At 55.2% G+C, this 25,822-nt stretch overlaps 1 protein-coding gene across 1 annotated transcript in view; it reads left to right on the plus strand.

Annotated features, from left to right (window-relative positions):
- LOC116955855 (uncharacterized) overlaps positions 1-25,822 on the plus strand; it is a gene marked incomplete at its 5' end in the record, with an annotated part of 94,756 nt that overhangs the window by 19,563 nt on the left and 49,371 nt on the right. Inside the window, 6 exons of the mRNA XM_076053759.1 lie at positions 699-820; positions 1,458-1,731; positions 4,997-5,121; positions 14,351-14,522; positions 15,173-15,358; positions 16,751-16,777. Coding sequence (XP_075909874.1) covers positions 699-820; positions 1,458-1,731; positions 4,997-5,121; positions 14,351-14,522; positions 15,173-15,358; positions 16,751-16,777 — 906 coding nt within the window. The remainder of the gene's footprint in view (positions 1-698; positions 821-1,457; positions 1,732-4,996; positions 5,122-14,350; positions 14,523-15,172; positions 15,359-16,750; positions 16,778-25,822) is intronic.

The following is a 25,822-nucleotide window of genomic DNA, read 5'->3' on the forward strand; positions in this document are numbered from 1 at the left end:
ATGGTGTAGACACGTGATGGTACGGACACGTGATGGTGTAGACACGTGATGGTACGGACACGTGATGGTGTAGACACGTGACGGTACAGACACGTGATGGTACAGACACGTGATGGTACGGACACGTGATGGTGTAGACACGTGATGGTGTAGACACGTGATGGTACGGACACGTGATGGTGTAGACACGTGATGGTACGGACACGTGATGGTACGGACACGTGATGGTGCAGACACGTGATGGTACGGACACGTGATGGTGTAGACACGTGATGGTACGGACACGTGATGGTACGGACACGTGATGGTACGGACACGTGATGGTACGGACACGTGATGGTACAGACACGTGATGGTGCAGACACGTGATGGTGTAGACACGTGATGGTACGGACACGTGATGGTACGGACACGTGATGGTACAGACACGTGATGGTACGGACACGTGATGGTATGGACACGTGATGGTGTAGACACGTGATGGTGCGGACACGTGATGGTGTAGACACGTGATGGTACGGACGAACGATAGTTTGGACGAATGATGGAATGGATGAACGATGGTACGGACAGCCTAATGGATGGACAGACGCACCTACGGACTAATGGACTGACAGAGGGACTGATGGTTTGCATAAATTGTTGATGAGCAGTGGTGATGTTGACGGTGATGTCGATGGTGATGTCATCACGGCCAGACGCGCCGCCACCATCGCTGGGCGTCGATCACCGCCAGGTGCAGCGAGACCTCTCGGACGTCGCCGTCCGGCTCCACTCACCCAGCGCGCTCACCTCGACCAGCCTGCAGCTCACCTGGACGGTGAGTACTCACCCACTCACTCACTCACTCACCCACTCACCCACTCACTCATTCACCCACTCACTCACTCACCCACTCACTCACTCACTCGCTCGCTCGCTCGCTCGCTCACCCACTCACTCACTCAATCACTCACACACTCACCCACTCACTCACTCACTTACTCACTCACTCACCCACTCACTCACTCACTAACCCACTCATTCACTCACTCACTTACTCACTCACCCACTCACTCACTCACTTACTCACTCACTCACTCACCCACTCACTCACCCACTCACTCACCCACTCACCCACTCACTCATTCACTCACCCACCAACTCATCCACTCACTCACTCACTCACCCACTCTCTCACTCACTTACTTACTCACTCACTCACTCACCCACTCACAGACCCAATCATTCACTCACCCACCAACTCATCCACTCACTCACTCACCCACTTACCCACTCACTCACTTACTTACTCACTCACTCACTCACCCAACCACCCACTCACCCAATCATTCACTCACTCACCCACTCACTCACTCACTCACCCACTCACCCACTCACTCACTCACTCACCCACTCACCCACTCACTCACTCACCCACTCACCCACTCACCCACCACCACTGCCTCCCTCTGCAGGTTGAACGCCCGTCCCAGTACGTGCAGGGCTACCGCCTGCTCTACCGCCTCGCCTCGCCACCAGGCGGTGGCGGCGGTGCCGGCGGTGGCAGCGGTGGCGGCGGTGGCGGCGGTGGGCCCTGGCAGGTGCTCGAGGTGCGCTCGCCACTCGAGCGGGTGGCCCTGCTGGGCTCCCTCCGCAAGGGGTCACTCTACGAGGTGAAGCTGCGGCCGTTTTTCGCCGAACTCCTCGGCACGGACAGCGAGACGCGGCAAGCGAGGACCCCCGAGGAGGGTGAGGCGGGGGGGGGGTAATGCGGGGGGGGGGGGGTGAGGGCGGGGCTAGAGGTAGTTTCCTTAATGCGGCGACTCCTCTACTTACGAGTGAGTTGGATGCCAGAGGGATTGCGTTCAACTTGACTCCTGTCGATTCCAAACGCGTGGTGTACGGCGTGTACACTAAACACGGGGAATGGCTTTAAAAGTTGGACAATCTCCTGCAGATGTATATGCCACTGGTTCTTCATGTTCTGCAGATGTAGATGGCACTGGTTCTTCACGTTCAGCAGATGTAGATGCCACTGGTTCTTCACGTTCTGCAGATGTAGATACTACTGGTTCTTCACGATCTGCAGATGTAGATGCCACTGGTTCTTCACGTTCTGTAGATGTAGATGCCACTGGTTCTTCACGATCTGCAGATGTAGATGCCACTGGTTCTTCACGATCTGTAGATGTAGATGCCACTGGTTCTTCACGATCTGCAGATGTAGATGCCACTGGTTCTTCACGATCTGCAGATGTAGATGCCACTGGTTCTTCATGTTCTGCAGATGTAGATGCCACTGGTTCTTCACTTTCTGCAGATGTAGATGCCACTGGTTCTTCATGTTCTGCAGATGTAGATGGCACTGGTTCTTCACGTTCTACAGATGTAGATGCCACTGGTTCTTCACGTTCTGTAGATGTAGATGCCACTGGTTCTTCATGTTCTGCAGATGTAGATCCCACTGGTTCTTCACGTTCTATAGATGTAGATGCCACTGGTTCTTCACTTTCTGCAGATGTAGATGCCACTGGTTCTTCACGTTCTGCAGATGTAGAAGCCACTGGTTCTTCACATTCTGTAGATGTAAATGCCACTGGTTCTTCACGTTCTATAGATGTAGATGCCACTGGTTCTTCACGTTCTGTAGATGTAGATGGCACTGGTTCTTCACGTTCTACAGATGTAGATGCCACTGGTTCTTCACGTTCTGCAGATGTAGATGCCACTGGTTCTTCACGTTCTGTAGATGTAGATGCCACTGGTTCTTCATGTTCTGCAGATGTAGATCCCACTGGTTCTTCACGTTCTATAGATGTAGATGCCACTGGTTCTTCACGTTCTGCAGATGTAGATGCCACTGGTTCTTCACGTTCTGTAGATGTAAATGCCACTGGTTCTTCACGTTCTCTAGATGTAGATGCCACTGGTTTTTCACGTTCTGTAGATGTAGATGGCACTGGTTCTTCTCGTTCTCCCGATGTAGATGTCACTGGTTCTTCACGTTCTACAGATGTAGATGCCACTGGTTCTTCACGTTCTACAAATGTAGATGCCACTGGTTGTTCACGTTCTGCAGATGCAGATGCCACTGGTTCTTCACGTTCTGCAGATGTAGATGCCACTGGTTCTTCACGTTCTACAAATGTAGATGCCACTGGTTCTTCACGTTCTGCAGATGTAGATGCCACTGGTTCTTCACGTTCTGTAGATGTAGCTGCCACTGGTTCTTCACGTTCTGCAGATGTAGATGCCACTGGTTTTTTGCGTTCTACAGATGTAGATGCCACTGGTTCTTCAGGTTCTACAGATGTAGATGCCAACACCGTCATCTATTGCGCGACAGTTGAACTTACGACGCTCGGTCCGGGTTTGTTCGTATCTCTGAAAGTTCATTAGTCGAATGTTTGTTATTAGAGTAGTCCCCCGTACATGGGGGGTCCGCAGAGCTTGGGAAATTGCACCTGCGATGAGCGCGGTTGGCTACGTAGGCGGAGCGAAAGAAGTTCGACGCACAAAGCGTACAATTGTTGGTAAAAAAAAATAACAACAAAAAACTACGAGGCTATTTTTATTGTTATCAGGTGTACGGAGGCCCCACTGAGCTGCTATGTCGAACTTTTCTCAGAAGCCACCCTGCCCATCACAAACGATTGCCGTTCAACTTAGCGGCTCGTCACTTGGAAACGTATAGCGGCAGCCAAACACAGCCTTAAACGCGCGACGTTGATTTCTAAATTTGGAGAGGTGGAAATAAAAACGGAGGTCCCGGGAGAAAATAAATCCACGCGACCACGAGCAGTGAGAGAGAGAGAGGGAGAGAGACACACACCGCCAATCAAGGTCAGGATCGAACCCACGGCTTCCTGTATAGCGGGCGAGGTGGTTAACATCTCCGAGCCATCGTTTGCCGTTAGAGCGCAGCAATCGAGCGGAGAGCGGAGTCAATCTTTTTGTGCGGCTTTAGAGACCACGTGAAATATAGATGCGTCGTTAAATCCGCCACCAATGGACAAAGATCCCCCGTGCAGCCTTAACAGACCGTAGGGGCAAGTGCTGTTAGCGAGTAGCACCACCTACGAAGGCCGGCATGGCACACGAGGGGGTGGGTGGCGAGCACCACGCCCGGCCGCCTTTGTCTTTCCCGGTGGCGATGTTTACTACACACCGCACCAGGTACTCATTTGAGGCTGAGTCGACCTAGGGGAGGCCCAGGACCGGCTCAGATAATCGTCATCGGGTGTTGACCGTGAGCGGGGAGTCAAACACGGGTCGCCGGGTTCTAAGCGCAGCGTAGCGCTAACCGCTGCACCACCGCTCCCCGCCACCGCCACCACCACCTGACACATGGCCAATGGCCAATTTGGTAAAGGTTTGTCACATAAAGAAAAGCGTGCCGATTGGTTACGACTTCGGCACTAACTGTGAGCCTCTCAGGTGCGAAGTCTTCTCGAGCCTATCCGGTGGACCTTTGTCTTTGTGTGTGTTGTGTGTGTGTGTGGTGTGTGTATATGTGTGTGTGTGTGTATATGTGTGTGTGTGTATATGTGTGTGTGTGGGGAGCGGTGGTGCAGCGGTTAGCGCTACGCTGCGCTGTGACCCTGGCTACCCGAGGTCGATTCCCGCTCACGGCCAACACCAGTGACGATTATCTGAACCGGTCCTGGGCCTCCCCTAGGTTGACTCAGCCTGAAATGAGTTCCTGCTGCGGTGTGTAAACATCGCCACTGGGGAGACAAAGGCGGTCGGGCGTGGTGCTGGCCACCCACCCCCCTCGTGTACCGTTTCGGCCTTCATAGGTGCTCGCTAACAGCACTTGCCCCAACAAGTCTGTCAGAGGCTATACGGGGGATCTTTGTCTTTTGTGTGTAGCCCCCATCCCCCCCCCCGCCACTCACCCACCCACCACAGTGCCGGAAGCCTTCATAGGCGCTGCTGCTACTCGCTAACAGCACTCGCCCCAACAGTCCGCTAAAGGCTATACGGGGGTGGACCTTTGTGTTTGTCTTTGTAGCACCCAGCGCGCCACCCCAGGGCGTGTCCATCACCACGCACGGCAGCGCCAACGTCACAAGCATCCGCGTGTCCTGGGATCCCCCACCGGCAGAGCACCACAATGGAATAATCCAGGAGTACAAGGTGACCCCCCCCCCCCGCGCCCTCGCCCTCTCCCAACATACACAGGGGCAATCGTGGGCTGTACCACTGGGTGCATTGGGTTGGGGGTCAGTGATGGGGAGGGGGTAAAGACTAACCCAGTGGTTCTTCACTCGGAGGTGTGCGAGACATGGCCAGATTTTCTTTGGAAGGTAAAAAAAAATTGAAACGGCAAAGTAAGCACGGGCATTAACGTGCAACAACTACTTTGTAATTATGAGACCTCCTTTTCCAGTAACAAGATATAGTAATAGGTGTTACCCTTTTAACTGGCACAAAAACTGACACCTTTATTCAAGGCATCATGTTTGCAATAACCACAACACAAGCAGTCAAAATGCAAACAAAAAGAGACAACTCTGATAATGATATTGGCACTGTCCTTGAATTTGATTGGTCCAATCAAATTCAAGGACAGAGTTGTTTCTTTTGTTTGCATTTTGACTGCTTGTGTTGTGGTTATTGCAAACATGATGCCTTGAATAAAAGTGTCAGTTTTTGTGCCAGTTAAAAGGGTAAAACCTATTACTATAACTACTTTACACTACACTATACACTACACTATACACTACACTATACACTATACTATTCACCCCACTATACACTAATATACACTACACTATACACTACTATATACTACTCTATGCACAGCACTATACACTACCCTCCACTATACACTACATGATACACTACTTTACACTACATTATACGCGGCAATATACTACACAAAACACTGCACTATACACTACTACACTACACTTACTGATACGAAGGGTCGGGCCCTCACCCGGGTCCGTGACCACGTGTTTACCTCCTAGGACGTAGAGCTTCCAGCTTGAGATGTAGAGCTTCAGCTGGTGGACTTGGGGCTTCTGTTTGAGATGTAGAGCTTCAGCTGGTGGACGTGGAGCTTCTGTTTGAGATGTAGAGCTTCAGCTGGTGGACGTGGAGCTTCAGCTTGAGATGTAGAGCTTCAGCTGGTGGACGTGGAGCTTCCAGCTTGAGATGTAGAGCTTCAGCTGGTGGTTGTGGAGCTTCTGCTTGAGATGTAGAGCTTCAGCTGGTGGACGTGTGGCTTCAGCTTGAGATGTAGAACTTCAGCTGGTGGACGTGGAGCTTCTGTTTGAGATGTAGAGCTTCAGCTGGTGGTTGTGGAGCTTCCAGCTTGAGATGTAGAACTTCAGCTGGTGGACGTGGAGCTTCTGCTTGAGATGTAGAGCTTCAGCTGGTGGACGTGTGGCTTCAGCTTGAGATGTAGAACTTCAGCTGGTGGACGTGGAGCTTCTGTTTGAGATGTAGAGCTTCAGCTGGTGGACGTGGAGCTTGTGCTTGAGATGTAGAACTTCAGCTGGTGGACGTGGAGCTTCTGCTTGAGATGTAGAGCTTCAGCTGTGGACGTGGAGCTTCTGCTTGAGATGTAGAGCTTCAGTTGTTGGACGTGGAGCTTTCTGCTTGAGATGTAGAGCTTCAGCTAGTAGACGTGGAGCGTCTGCTAGAGATGTAGAGCTTCAGCTGGTGGATGTGGAGCTTCCAGCTAGAGATGTAGAGTTTCAGCTGGTGGATGTGGAGCTTCCATCTTGAGATGTAGAGCTTCAACTGGTGGATGTGGAGCTTCCAGCTTGAGATGTAGAGCTTCAGCTGGTGGACGTGGAGCTTCTGCTTGAGATGTAGAACTTCAGCTGGTGGACGTGGAGCTTCTGCTTGAGATGTAGAACTTCAGCTGGTGGACGTGGAGCTTCTGCTTGAGATGTAGAGCTTCAGCCGGTGGACGTGGGGCTTCAGCTTGAGATGTAGAGCTTCAGCTGGTGGGCGTGGAGCTTCAGCTTGAGATGTAGAGCTTCAGCTGGTGGACGTGGAGCTTCTGCTTGAGATGTAGAGCTTCAGCTGGTGGACGTGGAGCTTCCAGCTTGAGATGTAGAACTTCAGCTGGTGGACGTGGAGCTTCCAGCTTGAGATGTAGAGCTTCAGCTGGTGAACGTGGAGCTTCCAGCTTGAGATGTAGAACTTCAGCTGGTGGACGTGGAGCTTCCAGCTTGAGATGTAGAACTTCAGCTGGTGGACGTGGAGCTTCTGCTTGAGATGTAGAGCTTCAGCTGGTGGACGTGTGGCTTCAGCTTGAGATGTAGAACTTCAGCTGGTGGACGTGGAGCTTCTGTTTGAGATGTAGAGCTTCAGCTGGTGGACGTGGAGCTTGTGCTTGAGATGTAGAGCTTCAGCTGGTGGACGTGGAGCTTCCAGCTTGAGATGTAGAACTTCAGCTGGTGGACGTGGAGCTTCTGCTTGAGATGTAGTGCTTCAGCTGGTGGACGTGGAGCTTCAGCTCGAGATGTAGTGCTTCAGCTGGTGGTTGTGGAGCTTCCAGCTTGAGATGTAGAACTTCAGCTGGTGGACGTGGAGCTTCCAGCTTGAGATGTAGAGCTTCAGCTGGTGGACGTGGAGCTTCAGCTTGAGATGTAGAGCTTCAGCTGGTGGACGTGGAGCTTCAGCTTGAGATGTAGAGCTTCAGCTGGTGGACGTGGAGCTTCCAGCTTGAGATGTAGAGCTTCAGCTGGTGAACGTGGAGCTTCCAGCTTGAGATGTAGAACTTCAGCTGGTGGACGTGGAGCTTCCAGCTTGAGATGTAGAACTTCAGCTGGTGGACGTGGAGCTTCTGCTTGAGATGTAGAGCTTCAGCTGGTGGACGTGTGGCTTCAGCTTGAGATGTAGAACTTCAGCTGGTGGACGTGGAGCTTCTGTTTGAGATGTAGAGCTTCAGCTGGTGGACGTGGAGCTTGTGCTTGAGATGTAGAGCTTCAGCTGGTGGACGTGGAGCTTCCAGCTTGAGATGTAGAACTTCAGCTGGTGGACGTGGAGCTTCTGCTTGAGATGTAGTGCTTCAGCTGGTGGACGTGGAGCTTCAGCTCGAGATGTAGTGCTTCAGCTGGTGGTTGTGGAGTTTCCAGCTTGAGATGTAGAACTTCAGCTGGTGGACGTGGAGCTTCCAGCTTGAGATGTAGAGCTTCAGCTGGTGGACGTGGAGCTTCTGCTTGAGATGTAGAGCTTCAGCTGGTGGACGTGGAGCTTCTGCTTGAGATGTAGTGCTTCAGCTGTTGGACGTGGAGCTTCAGCTTGGCATGTAGAGCTTCAGCTGGTGGACGTGGAGCTTCCAGCTTGAGATGTAGAGCTTCAGCTGATGGACGTGGAGCTTCTGTTTGAGATGTAGAGCTTCAGCTGGTGGACGTGGAGCTTCCAGCTTGAGATGTAGAACTTCAGCTGGTGGACGTGGAGCTTCTGCTTGAGATGTAGAACTTCAGCTGGTGGACGTGGAGCTTGTGCTTGAGATGTAGAGCTTCAGCTGTTGGACGTGGAGCTTCCAGCTTGACATGTAGAGCTTCAGCTGGTGGACGTGGAGCTTCCAGCTTGAGATGTAGTGCTTCAGCTGGTGGACATGGAGCTTCTGCTAGAGATGTAGAGCTTCAGCTGGTGGATGTAGAGCTTCCAGCTTGACATGTAGAGCTTCAGCTGGTGGACGTGTGGCTTCAGCTTGAGATGTAGAGCTTCAGCTGGTGGATGTGGAGGTTCAGCTTGAGATGTTGAGCTTCAGCTGGTGGTTGTGGAGCTTCTCCTTGTAGAATGCAGGGACCTCGTCTCCCTCAGGGACCTGCCTTATATCCCCCTACGGTCGAGGCCGCTCCGCCCCTGTGCCCCGCCTGCCTTCTGGAGCATTCCAGCTCCCCCTCGATCCCTCTCGAGAGCTCTCCCAGGACACGTGATCACCCCCCTAGCTCCCCCCCCCCACCTCCCCACTTCTCTGTGGACACTCCGGATCACGTGTCTGCGGGGTCAACCAGCGTGCCACGGCTCCCGGACAAACCCTGTCCCTGGGCTGACGCTCACCCCCTTGTGGTAGGCCGCACTGTACGATACGCGTGGTGCCCGCGCTATCCGTCATAGTCGTCATCATCATCGTTGCAAATCGTTGTTATCGTCATCATCATGGCCATCGTTGTCATCATCGTCGTTACAAATCGTTAACATCATCGTCGTCGTCGTCGTCATCATCATCGACGTTACAAATCGTTGTTATCGTCGTCATCATTATTGTCGTCATCATCATCGACGTTACAAATCGCTGTTATCGCCGTCATCATCATCATCATCATCGTAACAAATCGTTGTTATCGTCATCATAATCATCGTCGTCATCATCATCAGCGTTACAAATCATTATCATCATCGTCGTCGTCATGATCATCATCGACGTTACAAATCGTTGTTATCGTCGTCATCATCATAATCGTTACAAATTGCTGTTATCGTCGTCATTATCATCATCGTCGTCATCATCATCATCATCGTCATCATCATGGCCATCGTTGTCATCATCGTCGTTACAAATCGTTAACATCATCGTCGTCGTCGTCATCATCATCATCGACGTTACAAATCGTTGTTATCGTCGTCATCATCATTGTCGTCATCATAATCGACGTTACAAATCGCTGTTATCGTCGTCATCATCATCATCATCGTTACAAATCGCTGTTATTGTCGTCATCATCATCATCATCGTCATCATCATCATCATCTTTACAAGTCGCTGTTATCATCATCATCATCATCGTTATAAATCGTTGTTATCGTCGTCATTATCATCATCATCATCGTTACAAATCGCTGTTATCGTCGTCATCATCATCATCGTCGTCATCATCATCGACGTTACAAATCGCTGTTATCGTCGTCATCAGCTTCATCGTTACAAATCGCTGTTATCGTCATCATCATCATCGTCATTATCATCATCATCATCATCGTTACAAATCGCTGTTATCGTCGTCATCATCATCATCATCGTCGTCATCATCGTCGTTGTTACATAACCGGTAATGGCCGCGTGTGCAAGATCCGCTCGACCATTTCGATTCGTCGATATCCCTGACGTCACAGCAGCCGCGGTGGTGGTGTGGGCGGTGTAGAGGGGCGGGGGGGGGGGTAGGGGTGGGGTCTGGAGGGGTTGAACTACCCACAGGGGCCCCCCTCGGGGTCCTTAGGGGTGATTGGGGGGGCGCGGTCCTCTTAAGGCGCCAATTTGATTGGCCTCCTAGCGCCGTTAAAAATCCCTCCTGTGCAGTGACGTGGCAACCCAACCGCTGTGACGTCACAATGGATTGGGGGAGTGGGGGTGGGGGAGGTTCACCTCCCCTCCCCCGCGCCCACACACGCACACACGCGCAACGTTGCGCGTGTGTGTGTGAGCATCTCAGAATGAGAATATTTATTCATGCTTCTGGAGGAATCCGATGAGCTATGAAGCTCTTTTTAGTTCACAGATGGTGGAGTTAGAGGCGCGGGGTAAGAACGTTACGGCAACAATCGGCTACAAAAATAAACACGAGAGGTGAGGGCAAGGTACAACCGAGGAAAACAAATAACCCAAACACACAAACATACACAAATACACAAATACACTAAGAAACACACAAACACAAACATACACAAATACACAAATACACTAAGAAACACACAAACACACAAAAATACACAAATACACTAAGAAACACACAAATACACAAACACACAAACAAATACATAAACACACAAACACAAAAATACACAAATACACTAAGAAACACACAAATACACAAACACACGAACAAACACACAAACACACAAATATACAAACACACAAACACACACATACACCAGAGCATCCCCCATCCTGCCAGGAAAAGCCCCACTGAGGTTTGCACTAGTCGTTTTAGCCAGCCAATCAGCCAGTCAGCCAGTTAGTCAGCCAGCTAGCCAGCCAGTCAGCCAGTCAGTCAGCCAGCCAGTCAGCCAGTCAGCCAGTCAGTCAGTCAGTCAGCCAGCCAGTCAGCCAGTCAGCCAGTTAGTCAGCCAGTCAGCCAGTCAGCCAGCCAGTCAGCTAGCCAGCCAGTCAGCCAGCCAGTCAGTCAGCCAGCCAGCCAGTCAGTCATTCAGTCAGTCATTCAGTCAGTCATTCAGTTAGTCAGCCAGCCAGTCAGTCAGTCAGTCAGCCAACCAATCAGCCAGCCAGTCAGTCAGTCAGTCAACCAATCAGCCAGTCAGTCAGCCAATCAGCCAGTCAGTCAGCCAATCAGCCAGTTTGTCAGCCAGTCAGTCAGCCAGTCAGTCAGCCAGCCAGTCAGCCAGTCAGCCAGTCAGCAAGTTAGTCAGCCAGTCAGCCAGCCAGTCAGCCAGTCAGCCAGCCAGCCAGTCAGCCAGCCAGTCAGTCAGTCAGTCAGCCAGCCAGTAAGCCAGTCAGTCAGTCAGTCAGCCAGCCAGCCAGCCAGCCAGTCAGTCATTCAGTCAGTCATTCAGTCAGTCATTCAGTTAGTCAGCCAGCCAGCTAGTCAGTCAGTCAGCCAACCAATCAGCCAGCCAGTCAGTCAGTCAGCCAATCAGCCAGTCAGTCAGTCAGTCAACCAATCAGGCAGTCAGTCAGCCAATCAGCCAGTCAGTCAGCCAATCAGCCAGTTTGTCAGCCAGTCAGTCAGTCAGCCAGTCAGTCAGCCAGCCAGTCAGCCAGTCAGTCAGCCAATCAGCCAGTTTGTCAGCCAGTTTGTCAGCCAGTCAGCCAGTCAGTTAGTCAGCCAGCCAGCCAGCCAGCCAGTCAGTCATTCAGTCAGTCATTCAGTTAGTCAGCCAGCCAGACAGTCAGTCAGTCAGTCAGCCAACCAATCAGCCAGCCAGTCAGTCAGTCAGCCAATCAGCCAGTCAGTCAGCCAATCTGTCAGTCAGCCAGCCAGTCAGCCAGCCAGTCAGTCAGTCAGCCAGCCAGCCAGCCAGTCAGTCAGTCAGCCAATCAGCCAGCCAGTCAGCCAGCCAATCAGCCAGCCAGTCAGCCAGTTAGTCAGCCAGCCAGTCAGCCAGCCAGCCAGTCAGTCATTCAGTCAGTCATTCAGTGAGTAAGCCAGTCAGCCAGTCGGTCAGCCAGCCAGTCAGCCAGCCAGCCAGTCAGCTAGCCAGCCAGTCAGTCAGTGAGTCAGCCAGTCAGCCAGCCAGCCAGCCAACCAGTCAGCCAACGAATCAGCCAGCCAGCCAGTCAGTCAGTCAGCCAATCACGTTGACAAGCTGTTCACGCTGTACGGGGGGGGGGGGGGGGGGGCTGTTCACGCTGTCGATGGCGCGTTGAGATTTCATCTGGTTTCTGAACCCCGCGTGCAGAAATAACAAATTATTGTTTCTGCTCTCAGCTCGTTCGGAGTGCCTCTAACGCCACACGGTGGCTATGAGATGTTAACTACCTCGCCTGGCGTACAGGAGGTTCGCGGGTTCGATCCCGCGAACCTCCTGTACGCCTGCTGTTGCTGCTGTATATTTGGAGTTTGCGTGTCTCTCTCTCTCATCATCATCACGGTGGCTATGAGATGTTAACTACCTCGCCAGGTATACAGGAGGTCGTGGGTTCGATCCCGACCCTGACGCCTGCTGCTTCTGCTGCTGTGTATTTGGAGTCTGCGTGGTTTCTGGCTTCTCATCCCCCTCGCGCCCCGTTGCCAGCCTCCATAGGCTGCTCGCTAACAGCACTTGCCCCGGCAGCGTGCCGAGGCTATCCGGTGGCGGGGAGGTGGTGTGGGTGGGTGGGTGGGGGAGGGAAGGGGAGGGGAGGGGTGGGAGAGACCGCGAGGGGGGGGGAGGGGTGGGCGGGGGACCTTTGGCTTTATCTGTGTGCGTGCGTTCGATGCAGAGAACAGCCCGCGGGACGATGAATCACGAGGGTGGTGGTGTCGTCGGGGAGCGGTGGCGCAGCGGTTAGCGCCGCGGCGCGAACCCCCGGCCACCCGCTCACGGCAACGCGCCGGTGACGACTATCTGAACCGGTCGTGGGCCTCCCCCTAGGTCGACTCAGCCTCAAGCGAGTAACCTGGTGTAGCGGTGGTGGTGTGGTAAGCCTCGCCAATTTGGCGGGGGGGAGGGGGGAGACAAAGGCGGCCGTGCGTGGCGCCGGCCACCCCCACCCACCCCCCCTTCGCGTGTGCCGTGCCGGCCTTCGTAGGCGCTGCCACTCGCTACTAACAGCGCTTGCCCCTTACACTCCGTTACAGGCTACAGGGGGGATCTTTGGTGTCGTGGTGGAGAGGGGCAGAGCGGGAGGAGGAGGTGGCGGGGGGGGGGTGATGGGGGTAGCGGGGGGGGGGAGGGAGGGGGGGGGCTGCCCCCCAGTGCCGATAACAATGGTCGCCTCCTTCCCCTGCGCTCATTTGTCATCCCGTTGTTTCTCATCGGGAAGCGGAGAACGGGGCTCCAATTTAGGGCCGCACGATAAATTAGGCCGTAACTCACCAACCTCCCCCCACCCCCCCCACCAACTTCCCCCCCCCACCACCCCCACCACCCACTCGGGGCTGTGGCTGTGGAGGTGGTGGTGGTGGGGGGGGGGGAAGGGGTTGATGGTGCGTGCCGAGACAACTCGGATGTGAGATGGATTTTGATGGTGGGCAGAGTGGCGTGCGGAGATACGCACTCACTCACTCACTCTCACTCACTCTCTCTCTCCTGCCTCTCATCTCTCTCTCTCACTCTCTCTCTCTCCTTCCTCTCATCTCACTCTCACTCTCTCTCTCCTTCCTCTCATCTCACTCCACACTCTCTCTCACTCTCTCACTCTCTCTCTCTCTCCTGCCTCTCATCTCACTCTCACTCTCTCTCTCCTGCCTCTCATCTCACTCCACTCCCCTCCACGCTCTCTCCTGCCTCTCCCCTCTCATCTCACTCCACTCCCCTCCACGCTCTCTCCTGCCTCTCCCCTCTCATCTCACTCTACTCCCCTCTCATCTCACTCTACTCCCCTCTCATCTCACTCCACTCCCCTCCACGCTCTCTCCTGCCTCTCCCCTCTCATCTCACTCCACTCCCCTCTCATCTCACTCCACTCCCCTCTCATCTCACTCCACTCCCCTCCACGCTCTCTCCTGCCTCTCCCCTCTCATCTCACTCCACTCCCCTCTCATCTCACTCCACTCCCCTCCACGCTCTCTCCTACCCCTTTGGGTCCAGAATCAGAATCTCCACGTCGCCTGCAGGAATCCGAAGAGCCACAAAGACTCCATAGCCGCTACGCCTCTCTGCACCGCTGTGTTGTATTAATTAGTCCCTGTTCCCACCAATACCACCACCACCACCACCGCCACCACCGCCACCACCACCACCACCTCCACCACCACCGCCACCACCACCACCACCCCCCTCCCGCTCACCGAACCAGGTCTGGTGTCTCGGCAACGAGTCGAGGTACCACGTGAACCGCACCGTCGATTCGGCCGCACGGGAACTGTGGCTGGACGGTTTGGCACCGGGAGTCAAGTACCTGCTTGAGGTCGCGGCCCGGAACAGCGCCGGAGTCGGAGTTCACAGCGCGCCCCGGAGCGTCCTGATTGGTCAGTCGGACGGGCGGGCGGGATCGTGCCAGGCTAGGTGCACCCACCCGCTCGGCTCGGCTCGGCCGGGCGGGTGGGTGGCACGCGAAGGGCTTCGGGAGTCACCCGCACGCTCACCCGCACGCTCACCCGCTCGTTCACCCGCTCGCTCACCCACACGCTCACTCGCACGCTCACCCGCACGCTCACCCGCTCATCCAGGGTCACTCTGGCAAACCGGACCAGAGTCTGGTCCCTTGAGTTCCCACTTTGTTTCGTGAGTTCAACCACCAACGCCACCGCCACCATCGCCACCACCGCCACGACCACCATCACCACCGCCACCACCAACACCACTGCCACCACCGCTACCACCACCACCACCACCGCCACCAGTGCCATCGCCAACACCGCCACAACCACCATCACCACCACCAACACCACTGTCACCACCGCTACCACCACCACTGCCACCACCGCTGCCATCGCCAACACCGCCGCAACCACCACCACCACCATCACCACCACCACCACCAACACCACTGCCACCACCAACACCACCACCACCACCACCGCCACCGCTGCCATCGCCAACACCGCCGCAACCACCACCACCACCACCGCCACCACCACCACCACCACCACAGCTAACGGTGCCGCGTCCCTCCCAGCTCCGGCGAGCGTGGTGCCGGCGGGCGGTGGCGGTGACGACGACCTGGCGGAGCAGATCACCGACGTGGTGAAGCGTCCGGCGTTCATCGCGGGCCTGGGCGCTGCTTGCTGGGTGCTGCTCGCCTGCCTCAGCCTGTGGCTCTACTGCCGGCGCAAGCGGCGCAAGACGCTCGCCGGATACGCCGGTGAGACGGGGCGTCACCGTCACCACCACCACCGTCACCTTCACCACCGTCACCACCACCACCACCACCGTCACCACCACCGTCACCACCATCACCGTCACCGTCTCCACCACCAGTCACCACCGTCACCACCACCACCGTCACCACCGTCACCACCACCGTCACCACCACCGTCACCACCATCACCGTCACCGTCTCCACCACCAGTCACCACCGTCACCACCACCACCGTCACCACCACCACCGTCACCACCGTCACCACCACCGTCACCACCACCGTCACCACCACCACCGTCACCACCACCGTCACCACCACCACCGTCACCACCACCACCACCACCACGGTCACCACCGTCACCACCACCACCGTCACCGCCACCACAGTCATCACTACCGTCACCGTCACCACCACCACCGTCACCACCACCACCATCGCCACCGTCACTGTCAGCACCACCATCACCGTCACCACCACCACCGTCACCACCGTTACCACCGTTACCACCGTCACCACCACCACCATCGCCACCGTCACCACCGTCACCACCACCGTCACCACCACCGTCACCACCACCGTCACCACCACCACCGTCACCACCACCACCACCGTCACCACCGTCACCACCACCGTCACCACCACCGTCACCACCACCATCACCACCGTCACCATCACCACCATCACCGTCACCACCACCACCGTCACCACCACCACCACCGTCACCACCACCACCGTCACCACCACCTACCCACTCACCCACCCACCCGCCCAGCCACCCTCCCACCCCCGCCCTCGTGCACCGTGATAACCCCGTTAGGGGCCCTTCTGGCGGGTGGGTGGTGGGGGAGTGGGTGGGTGGGTGGGTGAGTGGGTAGGTGGGTGGGTGAGTGGGTGGGTGAGTGGGTGGTGAGTGAGTGGGTGGGTGGGTGAGTGAGTGGGTAGGTGGGTGAGTGGGTGGGTAGGTGAGTGGGTGAGTAGGTGGATGGGTGGGTAAGTGAGTGAGTGGGTGGGTGAGTGGGTGGGTGAGTAGGTGGTGGGTGGGTGAGTGGGTGGGTGAGTGAGTGGGTGGTGGGTGAGTGGGTGAGTGGGTAGGTGGGTGGGTGGGTGAGTGGGTGGGTGGATGAGTGGGTGGGTGAGTGGGTAGGTGGGTGGATGGGTGAGTAGGTGGGTGAGTGGGTGGGTGGGTGGGTGAGTGGGTGGGTGGGTGGGTGAGTGAGTGAGTGGGTGGGTGGGTGAGTGAGTGGGTGAGTGAGTGGGTGGGCGGGTGTGTGTGTGGGTGAGTGGCTGGGTGGAAGTGGGGGGAGGGACTGTTGTCTTTGTTGGTGTCGTGGGCCGAGGCTCAGGTGGTGGACGCTTCACACCCACTGTGCGTGTCTCTCTCTTTGTCGTTCCAGGCCAATCCTTCACGTTCACTCCGGCAGGTATCACGAGTCAGTGGCTCAAACCTCCTCTCTGGTCTCTGTTAGCTCTGTGCGTCTCGCCTGTCTCTGTGTGTGTGTGTGTCTGTGTGTGTGTGTGTCTCACTTGTCTGTGTGTGTGTGTCTGTGTGTGTGTCTCACTTGTCTGTGTGTGTGTGTCTGTGTGTGTGTCTGTGTGTGTGTCTCACTTGTCTGTGTGTGTGTGTCTATGTGCGTGTGTCTGTGTGTGTGTGTGTATCTGTGTGTGTGTGTGTGTCTGTGGGTGTGTGTCTCTGTGTGTGTGTATGTGTCTGTGTGTGTGTCTGTGTTTGTATGTGTCTGTGTGTGTGTGTCAGCCTTCTTGTTGCACGTGTCCGTGTGTCTCACTGCCTGTCTCCCGGTCTATGCGTCCGCGTGTGTGTCCGTGTCTATCTGTCCTCCCCCTGGGTTGTGTGTCTCATCGCCCGAGTCTGTCTCCTCGTGGTCCCGTGCGTCTCACTATGGGTGTGTGTGGGTGTGCGTGTGTGGGTGTGCGTGTGTGTGTGGGTGACTGAGTGGGTGAGTGAGTGGGTGGGTGAGTGGGTGAGTGGGTGGGTGGGTGAGTGGGTGGGTGGGTGAGTGCGTGGGTGGATGGGTGGGTCGGTGGGTGAGTGGGTGGGTGGGTGAGTGAGTGAGTGGGTGGGCGGGTGGGTGAGTGGGTGTGTGAGTGAGTGGGTGGGTGAGTGGGTGAGTGAATGAGTGAGTGAGTGGGTGAGTGAGTGAGTGAGTTGGTGAGTGAGTGAGTGAATGAGTGAGTGGGTGTGTGTGCGTGTGTGTGTGGGTGAGTCGGTGAGTGAGTGGGTGGGTGGGTGAGTGGGTGGGTGGGTGAGTGAGTGAGTGGGTGGATGGGTGGGTGAGTGAGTGAGTGGGTGGATGGGTGGGTGAGTGAGTGGGTGGGTGGGTGGGTGAGTGAGTGGGTGGGTGGGTGGGCGGGTGGGTGAGTGGGTGTGTGAGTGAGTGAGTGAGTGGATGGGTGGGTGAGTGGATGTCTGCGTGTCCATTGACTCGCCCGTCCGCCTCCTGTCGAAGTCCGCCCTGCCAAATCTCAGCGGCGCTTGTCTGTCCCGCGTCACCCGTGGCTCCCGCACGTGTCCCCCAAACGCATGACACTTCACAACAAAGGCGGTACTCGTTTTATCGACCCCCGCCCCACACGCACCCACCCGATGGCTGCGTGGCGGCTACGTTACGCCAATGGTGACACCGGGAAGCGGAGGGGATCTCGGAGGCGGCTCCGGGGTGTCCGCTTCCGCGGGTCGCGTTCCGACAGCGGCAACAGGAGCCGCCGCTCGCAAAGTTGCCGGTGGCATCACCAAAGACAAAGATCCCCCGTATAGCCTCAACAGACTGTTATTGGGCAAGTGCTGTTAGCGAGTAGCACCCTATGAAGGCCGGCACGGCACGCGAGGGGGTGGGTGACCAGCACAACCACACCCGACCGCCTTTGTCTCCGACGGTGGCGATGTTTGCATACCGCACCAGGTACTCATTTGAGGCTGAGTCGACCTAGAGGAGGCCCAGGACGGGTTCTGATAATCGTCACCGGTGTTGGCCGTGAGGGGGAATCGAAACCAGGTCGCCGGGTTCATAGCACAGCATAGCGCTAACTACCGCTACACTACACGCTCATACACACATACACACACACGTACACACACACATACACACACACATACAACAACAACAACCGCTATTCGCCACTAAGTGGCGGTGACGTTACCTTGAGGCCACGTGAAGTGTCGAACGCCCGCTGGCAGGTCACAGGCTCCCTATTGAGCAATAGGGAGCCATCCCTTGACCGCACCCGGGCATCGATCAGCCTCCCATTATATCTGTACCATATGGAGATTCCCCCGGTACAGCAATTGAAGACTTCACGAACTACGTGATCAAAATAGATGTTAAATAATGTGGGAGCCAGAGGACATCCCTGTCGCACCACAAGGTGTACAGGGAATGGCTCTGACTCCCGGCAACGTAGTTTTACCCGGGCCCACTCACCATCATGAAGGTCCTTAATGATCGTGAGCAGAGGGTCAGGGACTCCAAAAGCACGAAGAACAACCCAGAGCCCAGGCCTACTGATGGTGTCATAGGCCTTGACCAGGTCAATAAAGCAGAGATGTAGGTCTTGTTGGAATTCCCTACATCTCTGCTGTAGCAGACGGACAGAAAATATGGCATCTGTGCAGGACCGCCCTTTCCTGAAACCGCATTGGGGCTCCACAAGCCTCTCCTCAGCGTGCCTGGCAAGGCGACGTTGAATAATCCTTGCCAGGACCTTTCCCGGCACACTGAGGAGTGAGATGCCCCTGTAGTTGTTACAGTCTGTGCGGTCCCCCTTCTTAAAGAGGGGGACCACCAGGGCATCCTTCCAATCCTGCGGAACCCATCCAGTGGTCCAGACTGTTGTTATGATGTCATATAGGGCAGTCTGTGCACAAACGCCACCCTCCATCAGCATTTCGCTTTGGAGATCATCTCTGCCCGCTTCCTTTCCTGGTCTCAGACTCCGGATCGCCTTCAGTACTTCCTCAACAGATGACACTTCAGCCAGCCACTCACAGGGGGTGACTTCTTCCAATGTTTGAGGCACCGCAGCCTCAGGAGGGTCATCCTCACTTTGTGCCACGATGTTTTCCTGGCTGCGGGATTTTCCCTCCCCCAGGACCTCACAGAAATGCTCAGCAAATTTGCAAATCTGTTCCTGGGGGTCGGATATTGGATCACCTTTTTTCCCCTAATGATGGTAATAGGTGTGGCCTTGCAGGTTACTTTTTTGATGGAGTTAAATAGAAATTTGTGATCGCGGGCCACTGAGGCAGACTCCATCTCCTCAGCAACCCGCGACCACCACCCATCCTTGCAGCGCCTCACGGCTCTCCGAACCTCCAAGCGAAGGCTGCGGTAAGCCTCCTCATTCTCTGATGTGGGATTCTGTAGCCGATGACAGTAAGCCTGTCGCTTTTTCTCAACTATCCTGAACACCTCCTCTGTCAGCCAGGGTCTCTGGGGAGGTCTGGACCGCGTACCCAAAGCAGCCAATGCAGCTGCATGAGTGACAGTCCTAAACCTCGCCCATTTACCCTCGACATCAGGAGCAGTGGGGGACGATGCCAACCCCAGCCGCAGGCGATTATGAAATTCTCACTTGCAACTTTCATCAGATAACTGAGACCAGGCCACTTTAGATTGGAATAGGGTCCTGGATGTACACCCACCACCAGAGCAGAAGAATGGCAGGCGCATCTTGCAGATGACAAGTCAATGGTCAGAGGGCAGATCAGCTCCACGATAGGTCCTGGTGTCAAGGACATGGGCTCGCATCCGCTAGTCCGTCAATATGCAGTCCAGCAGATGTTCTTGCTTGGACCCGGCATGCATCCATGATGTTGTGTGGATGCGCCGATGCCGGAATAGCGTGTTGGTAATTACAAGCCCATGGGCTGCACAAAAATCTAACAGCCTCCTACCGTTATTATTGACCTGATCTGGCCCATGCCCTCCAATCACTCCAGACCAGGTGCCAGCATCATGACCCACCTAACTAGATGACTCTATCCCGAGGGGCCACTTTAGCCAGCACCTGTGACAGGAGGTCAAACAAGGCATCTGACTCATCGGCTTTGCCTGCATCCCTCCACGGATGTTCGTCTTCGGTGGGTGCATAAGTAACCACAACCAACACTCCTCGCCTCCGATTGATGGGAAGGCAAGCCCAAAGCAGCCTGGGGCTTACAGCTTCCCACACCTCACCGCCACGCTCCCACGCCCCCTTCATTCTTTTGTTCATAAGAAGAGCCACACCCTGTTGTTTGGCAGTCTGCTGCCCCGAGTAGAGGACTGTCCACCCCTCATGGTGGCAGGAGAGAGAACCGGTCCACCGGACCTCCTGAATACCACAGAGATCCAGGTGGCACCGGTCCAGCTCCCGACAGAGGAGTGCTCTCCTCTGCAGTGAGCGTTCGAACATTCCATGTGGCCATCCGTAGTGGCTTTTCGTTGTTTCTGGAGTAGCCCCGAGGGGAAAGATTCAATCTCCTGGCTCCGCCAATTGGGGTTTGGCCAGGAGATGTCATAGACGCCTGTCCCCCCGGGGCCTCCGGCACAAGCTTATTAGTTACATATTTCAGTTTTCCTCGTGGTTTAGTGGTAATTAATTGAAGGTGGAGGGGTTACCAGCCCGTCGCACCCGTCCAGAGCCTCCGTTTAGCCACTGTGGTGGACACAGACGCCGTGAGGGGAGGAGCCAATCAAAATTGGACCTCCCCCCACAGCACTGTCCACGACAGAGTTACCTGTCTGGCAACACATGCACACACATACACACACGCATACACACATACACACACACACATACACACACATACACACACGCATATACACATACGCACACACATACACACAACAACAACAACAACAACCGCCATTCGCCACTAAGTGGCGGTGACGTCACCACGACGCTTGTGCCAGGCTATGTGCACCCTGAGGTCACGTGAAGTGTCGAACGCCCGCTGGCAGGAGGTCACGGGGCAGACCCAGGTGCCACGGGTCGACTGACTGAGATGACTGGCTGATGCACCACCTGTGCCCCCTACTGTGCCAACCTGCTGTGCTTTAGCCACCCGGCGCTCCGCTCGCTGTTGTGAGCGTCGCTCCTCCGCCCTCCGTTGTTGTTGGAGGGCGACTGCCTCCAACTGCCCAGTAGCATCCTTCACGAGCCTCCTCCACAGAGGCCGATCTTGACACCGCTGGTACCAGTCATCGGCAAGTCCACTCAGCTCCACGTCCTCCTGTACCACATCACTCCATCTCTTCTCTAGCCCGTGCCGCGCCCGCTTAGCCCCCTCAATCCGGCCAAACAAAAGCTGTTTCGGCATGCGGTGGCTGGGCATGCGGGCTACATGACCCAGCCATCGCAGCCTTGCCTGCCGGAGGAGCTCACCGATGGGACCCTGCCCAGATCTTTCAAGGATTTGTGAGCTCCTCACACAATCCAGTCTGGTTAAACCCAGGATGGATCGTAGGCAGGCCAGCCTAAATGTTTCTAACCAGCGAAGATGTTCCATTAGGGGGGTCCACGTTTCGCAAGCGTAGAGAAGGGAGGGAATGACCGTGGCCGAGAAGATCTGAAGCTTAGTGCGGAGCGACAGACCAGGTAGCTTCCACACAGCGTTACGCAACCGATGAAAAGATATTGCCGCTCGACTGATTCGGAGTGAGACCTCTGCTGTTAAACTGGAGCCAGTCATAAGAACACTGCCCAGGTATGGGAAACTCTCCACTCTCTCCACAACTGCCCCATCACCGATTGGGAGTTGTGGGGGTGGAGTGTCCGATGGTACAAAATACCCAGGCAGGTGCTTAGTTTTGGTGGGGCTGATGGTAAGGCCCCCCCTCTTAGTGGCACGCTCCAGTCTCAGCAGCAGCGTCTCCAACTCCTCCTCTGACTGAGCAGCTATTACCAAGTCATCAGCATACATAACGTGGTTGAGCAATAGGGAGCCATCCCTTGACCGCACCCGGGCATCGATTAGCCTCCCATTATATCTGTACCATATGGAGATTCCCCCGGTACAGCTATTGAAGGCTTCACGAACTACGTGGTCAAAATAGATGTTAAATAATGTGGGAGCCAGAGGACATCCCTGTCGCACCCCAAGGTGTACAGGGAATGGCTCTGACTCCCGGCCACGTAGTTTTACCCGGGCCCGCTCACCATCATGAAGGTCCTTAATGATCGTGAGCAGAGGGTCAGGTACTCCAAAAGCACGAAGAACGACCCAGAGCCCAGGCCTACTGATGGTATCATAGGCCTTGACCAGGTCAATAAAGCAGAGATGTAGGTCTTGTTGGAATTCCCTACACCTCTGCTGTAGCAGACGGACAGAAAATATGGCATCTGTGCAGGACCGCCCTTTCCTGAAACCGCATTGGGGCTCCGCAAGCCTCTCCTCAGCGTGCCTGGCAAGGCGATGCTGAATAATCCTTGCCAGGACCTTTCCCGGCACACTGAGGAGTGAGATGCCCCTGTAGTTGTTACAGTCTGTGCGGTCCCCCTTCTTAAAAAGGGGGACCACCAGGGCATCCTTCCAATCCTGAGGAACCCGTCCAGTGGTCCAGACTGTTGTTATGATGTCATATAGGGCAGTCTGTGCACAAACGCCACCCTCCCTCAGCATTTCGCTTGGGAGATCATCTCTGCCCGCTGCCTTTCCTGGTCTCAGACTCCGGATCGCCTTCAATACTTCCTCAGCAGATGGCACCTCAGCCAGCCACTCACAGGGGGTGACTTCATCCAATATTTGAGGCACCGCAGCCTCAGCAGGGTCATCCTCACTTTGTGCCACGATGTTTTCCTGGCTGAGGGATTTTCCCTCCCCCAGGACCTCACAGAAATGCTCAGCAAATCTGCGAACCTGTTCCTGGGGGTCGGAAATTGGATCACCGTTTTTTCCCCTAATGATGGTAATAGGTGTGGCGCTGCAGGTTACTTTTTTGATGGAGTTAAATAGAGATTTGTGATCACGGGCCACTGAGGCAGACTCCATCTCCTCAGCAACCCGCGACCACCAACCATCCTTGCAGCGCCTCACGGCTCTCCGAACCTCCGAGCGAAGGCTGCGGTAAGCCTCCTCATTCTCAGACGTGGGATTCTGTAGCCGATGACAGTGGGCCTGTCGCTTTTTCTCAACCATCGTGAACAACTCCTCTGTCATCCAGGGTGTCTGGGGAGGTCTGGACCGCGTACCCAAAGCAGCCATTGCAGCTGCATGAGTCACAGTCCTAAACCTCGCCCATTTACCCTCGACATCAGGAGGAGTCGGGGACGATGCCAATCCCAGCCGCAAGCGATGATGAAATTCTCGCTTGCAACTTTCATCAGATAACTGAGACCAGGCCACTTTAGGTTGGAATGGGGTCCTGGGTGTACACCCACCACCGGAGTGGAAGAATGGCAGGCGTATCTTACAGATGACTAGTCGATGGTCAGAGGGCAGATCAGCTCCACGGTAGGTCCTGGTGTCAAGGACATGGGCTCGCAATCGCTGGTCCGTCACTATGTAGTCCAGCAGATGTTCTTGCTTGGACCCGGCATGCATCCATGATGTTGTGTGGATGCGCCGATGCCGGAACAGCGTGTTGGTAATTACAAGCCCATGGGCTGCACAAAAATCTAGCAGCCTCCTACCGTTGTTTTTGAGCTGATCTGGCCCATGCCCTCCAATCACTCCAGACCAGGTGCCAGTTTCATGACCAACTCGGGCATTGAAGTCACCCAACATGATGACTCTATCCCGAGGGGCCACTTTAGCCAGCACCTGTGACAGGAGGTCATAGAAGGCATCTGACTCATCGGCTTTGCCTGCATCCCTCCACGGATGTTCATCTTCGGTGGGGGCATAAGTAACCACGACCACCATTCCTCGCCTCCGGTTGATGGGAAGGCGAGCCCAAAGTAGCCTGGGGCTTACAGCTTCCCACACCTCACCGCCACGCTCCCACGCCCCCTTCATTCTTTTGTTCAAAAGAAGACCCACACCCTGTTGTTTGGCAGTCTGCTGCCCCGAGTAGAGGACTGTCCACCCCTCATGGTGGCAGGAGCCAGAGCCGGTCCACCGGACCTCCTGAATGCCGCATAGATCCAGGCGGTACCGGTCCAGCTCCCGACAGAGGAGTGGCAGCCTCTCCTCTGCAGTGAGCGTTCGAACATTCCACGTGGCCAACCGTAGTGGCTTTTCGTTGTTTCTGGAGTAGCCCCGAGGGTAGGTATTCGATCTCCTGGCTCCGCCAATTGGGGTTTGGCCAGGAGACGTCATAGACGCCTGGCCCCCCGGGGCCTCCGGCACAAGCTTAGTTGTTACATATTTCAGTTTAATTCGTAGTTTTGTGGTAATTAATTGAAGGTGGAGGGGTTACCAGCCCCTCGCACCCGTCCAGAGCCCCCGTTTAGCCCCTGTGGTGGACACATATGCCTTGAGGGGAGGATCCAATCAAAATTGGATCTCCCCCCACAGCGCTGTCCACGACAGAGTTGCCCGTCCGGCACCGCGAGGAGGTAGGGGGTTGTTTTGCCGGACTACACACACACACATACACACACGCATATACACATACATACACACATACACACACACATACACACACGCATACACACATACACACACACATACACACACGCATATACACATACACACATACACACACACATACACACACGCATACACACATACACACACGCATACACACACACATACACACATACACACACACATACACGCACGCATACACACATACACACACACATACACACACATACACACACATACACACATACACACACGCATACACACATACACACACATACACACATACACACACATACACACGCATACAACAACAACCGCCAATCGCCACTAAGTGGCGGTGACGTCACCACGACGCTTGTGCCAGGCTATGTTCACAGCATACACACATACACACACACATACACACATACACACACGCATACACACATACACACACACATACACACACATAAACACACGCATACACACACACATACACACACATACACAGGGATGGCGGTTGTGGTGGTGGTGCTTGTGGTGGTGGTAAATGTTGGTGGTGGTCATTGTGGTGGTAGTTGGGGTGGTTGTTGTTGGAGGTGGTGGTTGTTGTTGGGGGTGGTGGTGGTGCGTATGGTTGTGGTGGTTGGGGTGGTGGTGGTAGTTGTGGTGGTGGTTGGGGTGGTTGTTGTTGGAGGTGGTGGTTTTTGTTGGGGGTGGTGGTGGTGCGTGTGGTTGTGGTGGTTGGGGTGGTGGTGGTAGTTGTGGTGGTGGTTGGGGTGGTTGTTGTTGGAGGTGGTGGTTTTTGTTGGGGGTGGTGGTGGTGGTGGGTGTGGTAATGGTGGTTGGGGTGGTGGTGCTTGTGGTGGTGGTGGTTGTTGGTGGTGGGAGTTGTGGTGGTGGTTGGGGTGTTTTTTGTTGGAAGTGGTGGTTGTTGTTGGGGGTGGTGGTGGTGCTTGTG

This window comes from Petromyzon marinus, chromosome 62, assembly GCF_048934315.1.
Source record: "Petromyzon marinus isolate PM22_M1 ecotype Great Lakes invasive population chromosome 62, UKy_Petmar_22M1.pri1.0, whole genome shotgun sequence".
NCBI lineage: Eukaryota > Metazoa > Chordata > Hyperoartia > Petromyzontiformes > Petromyzontidae > Petromyzon > Petromyzon marinus.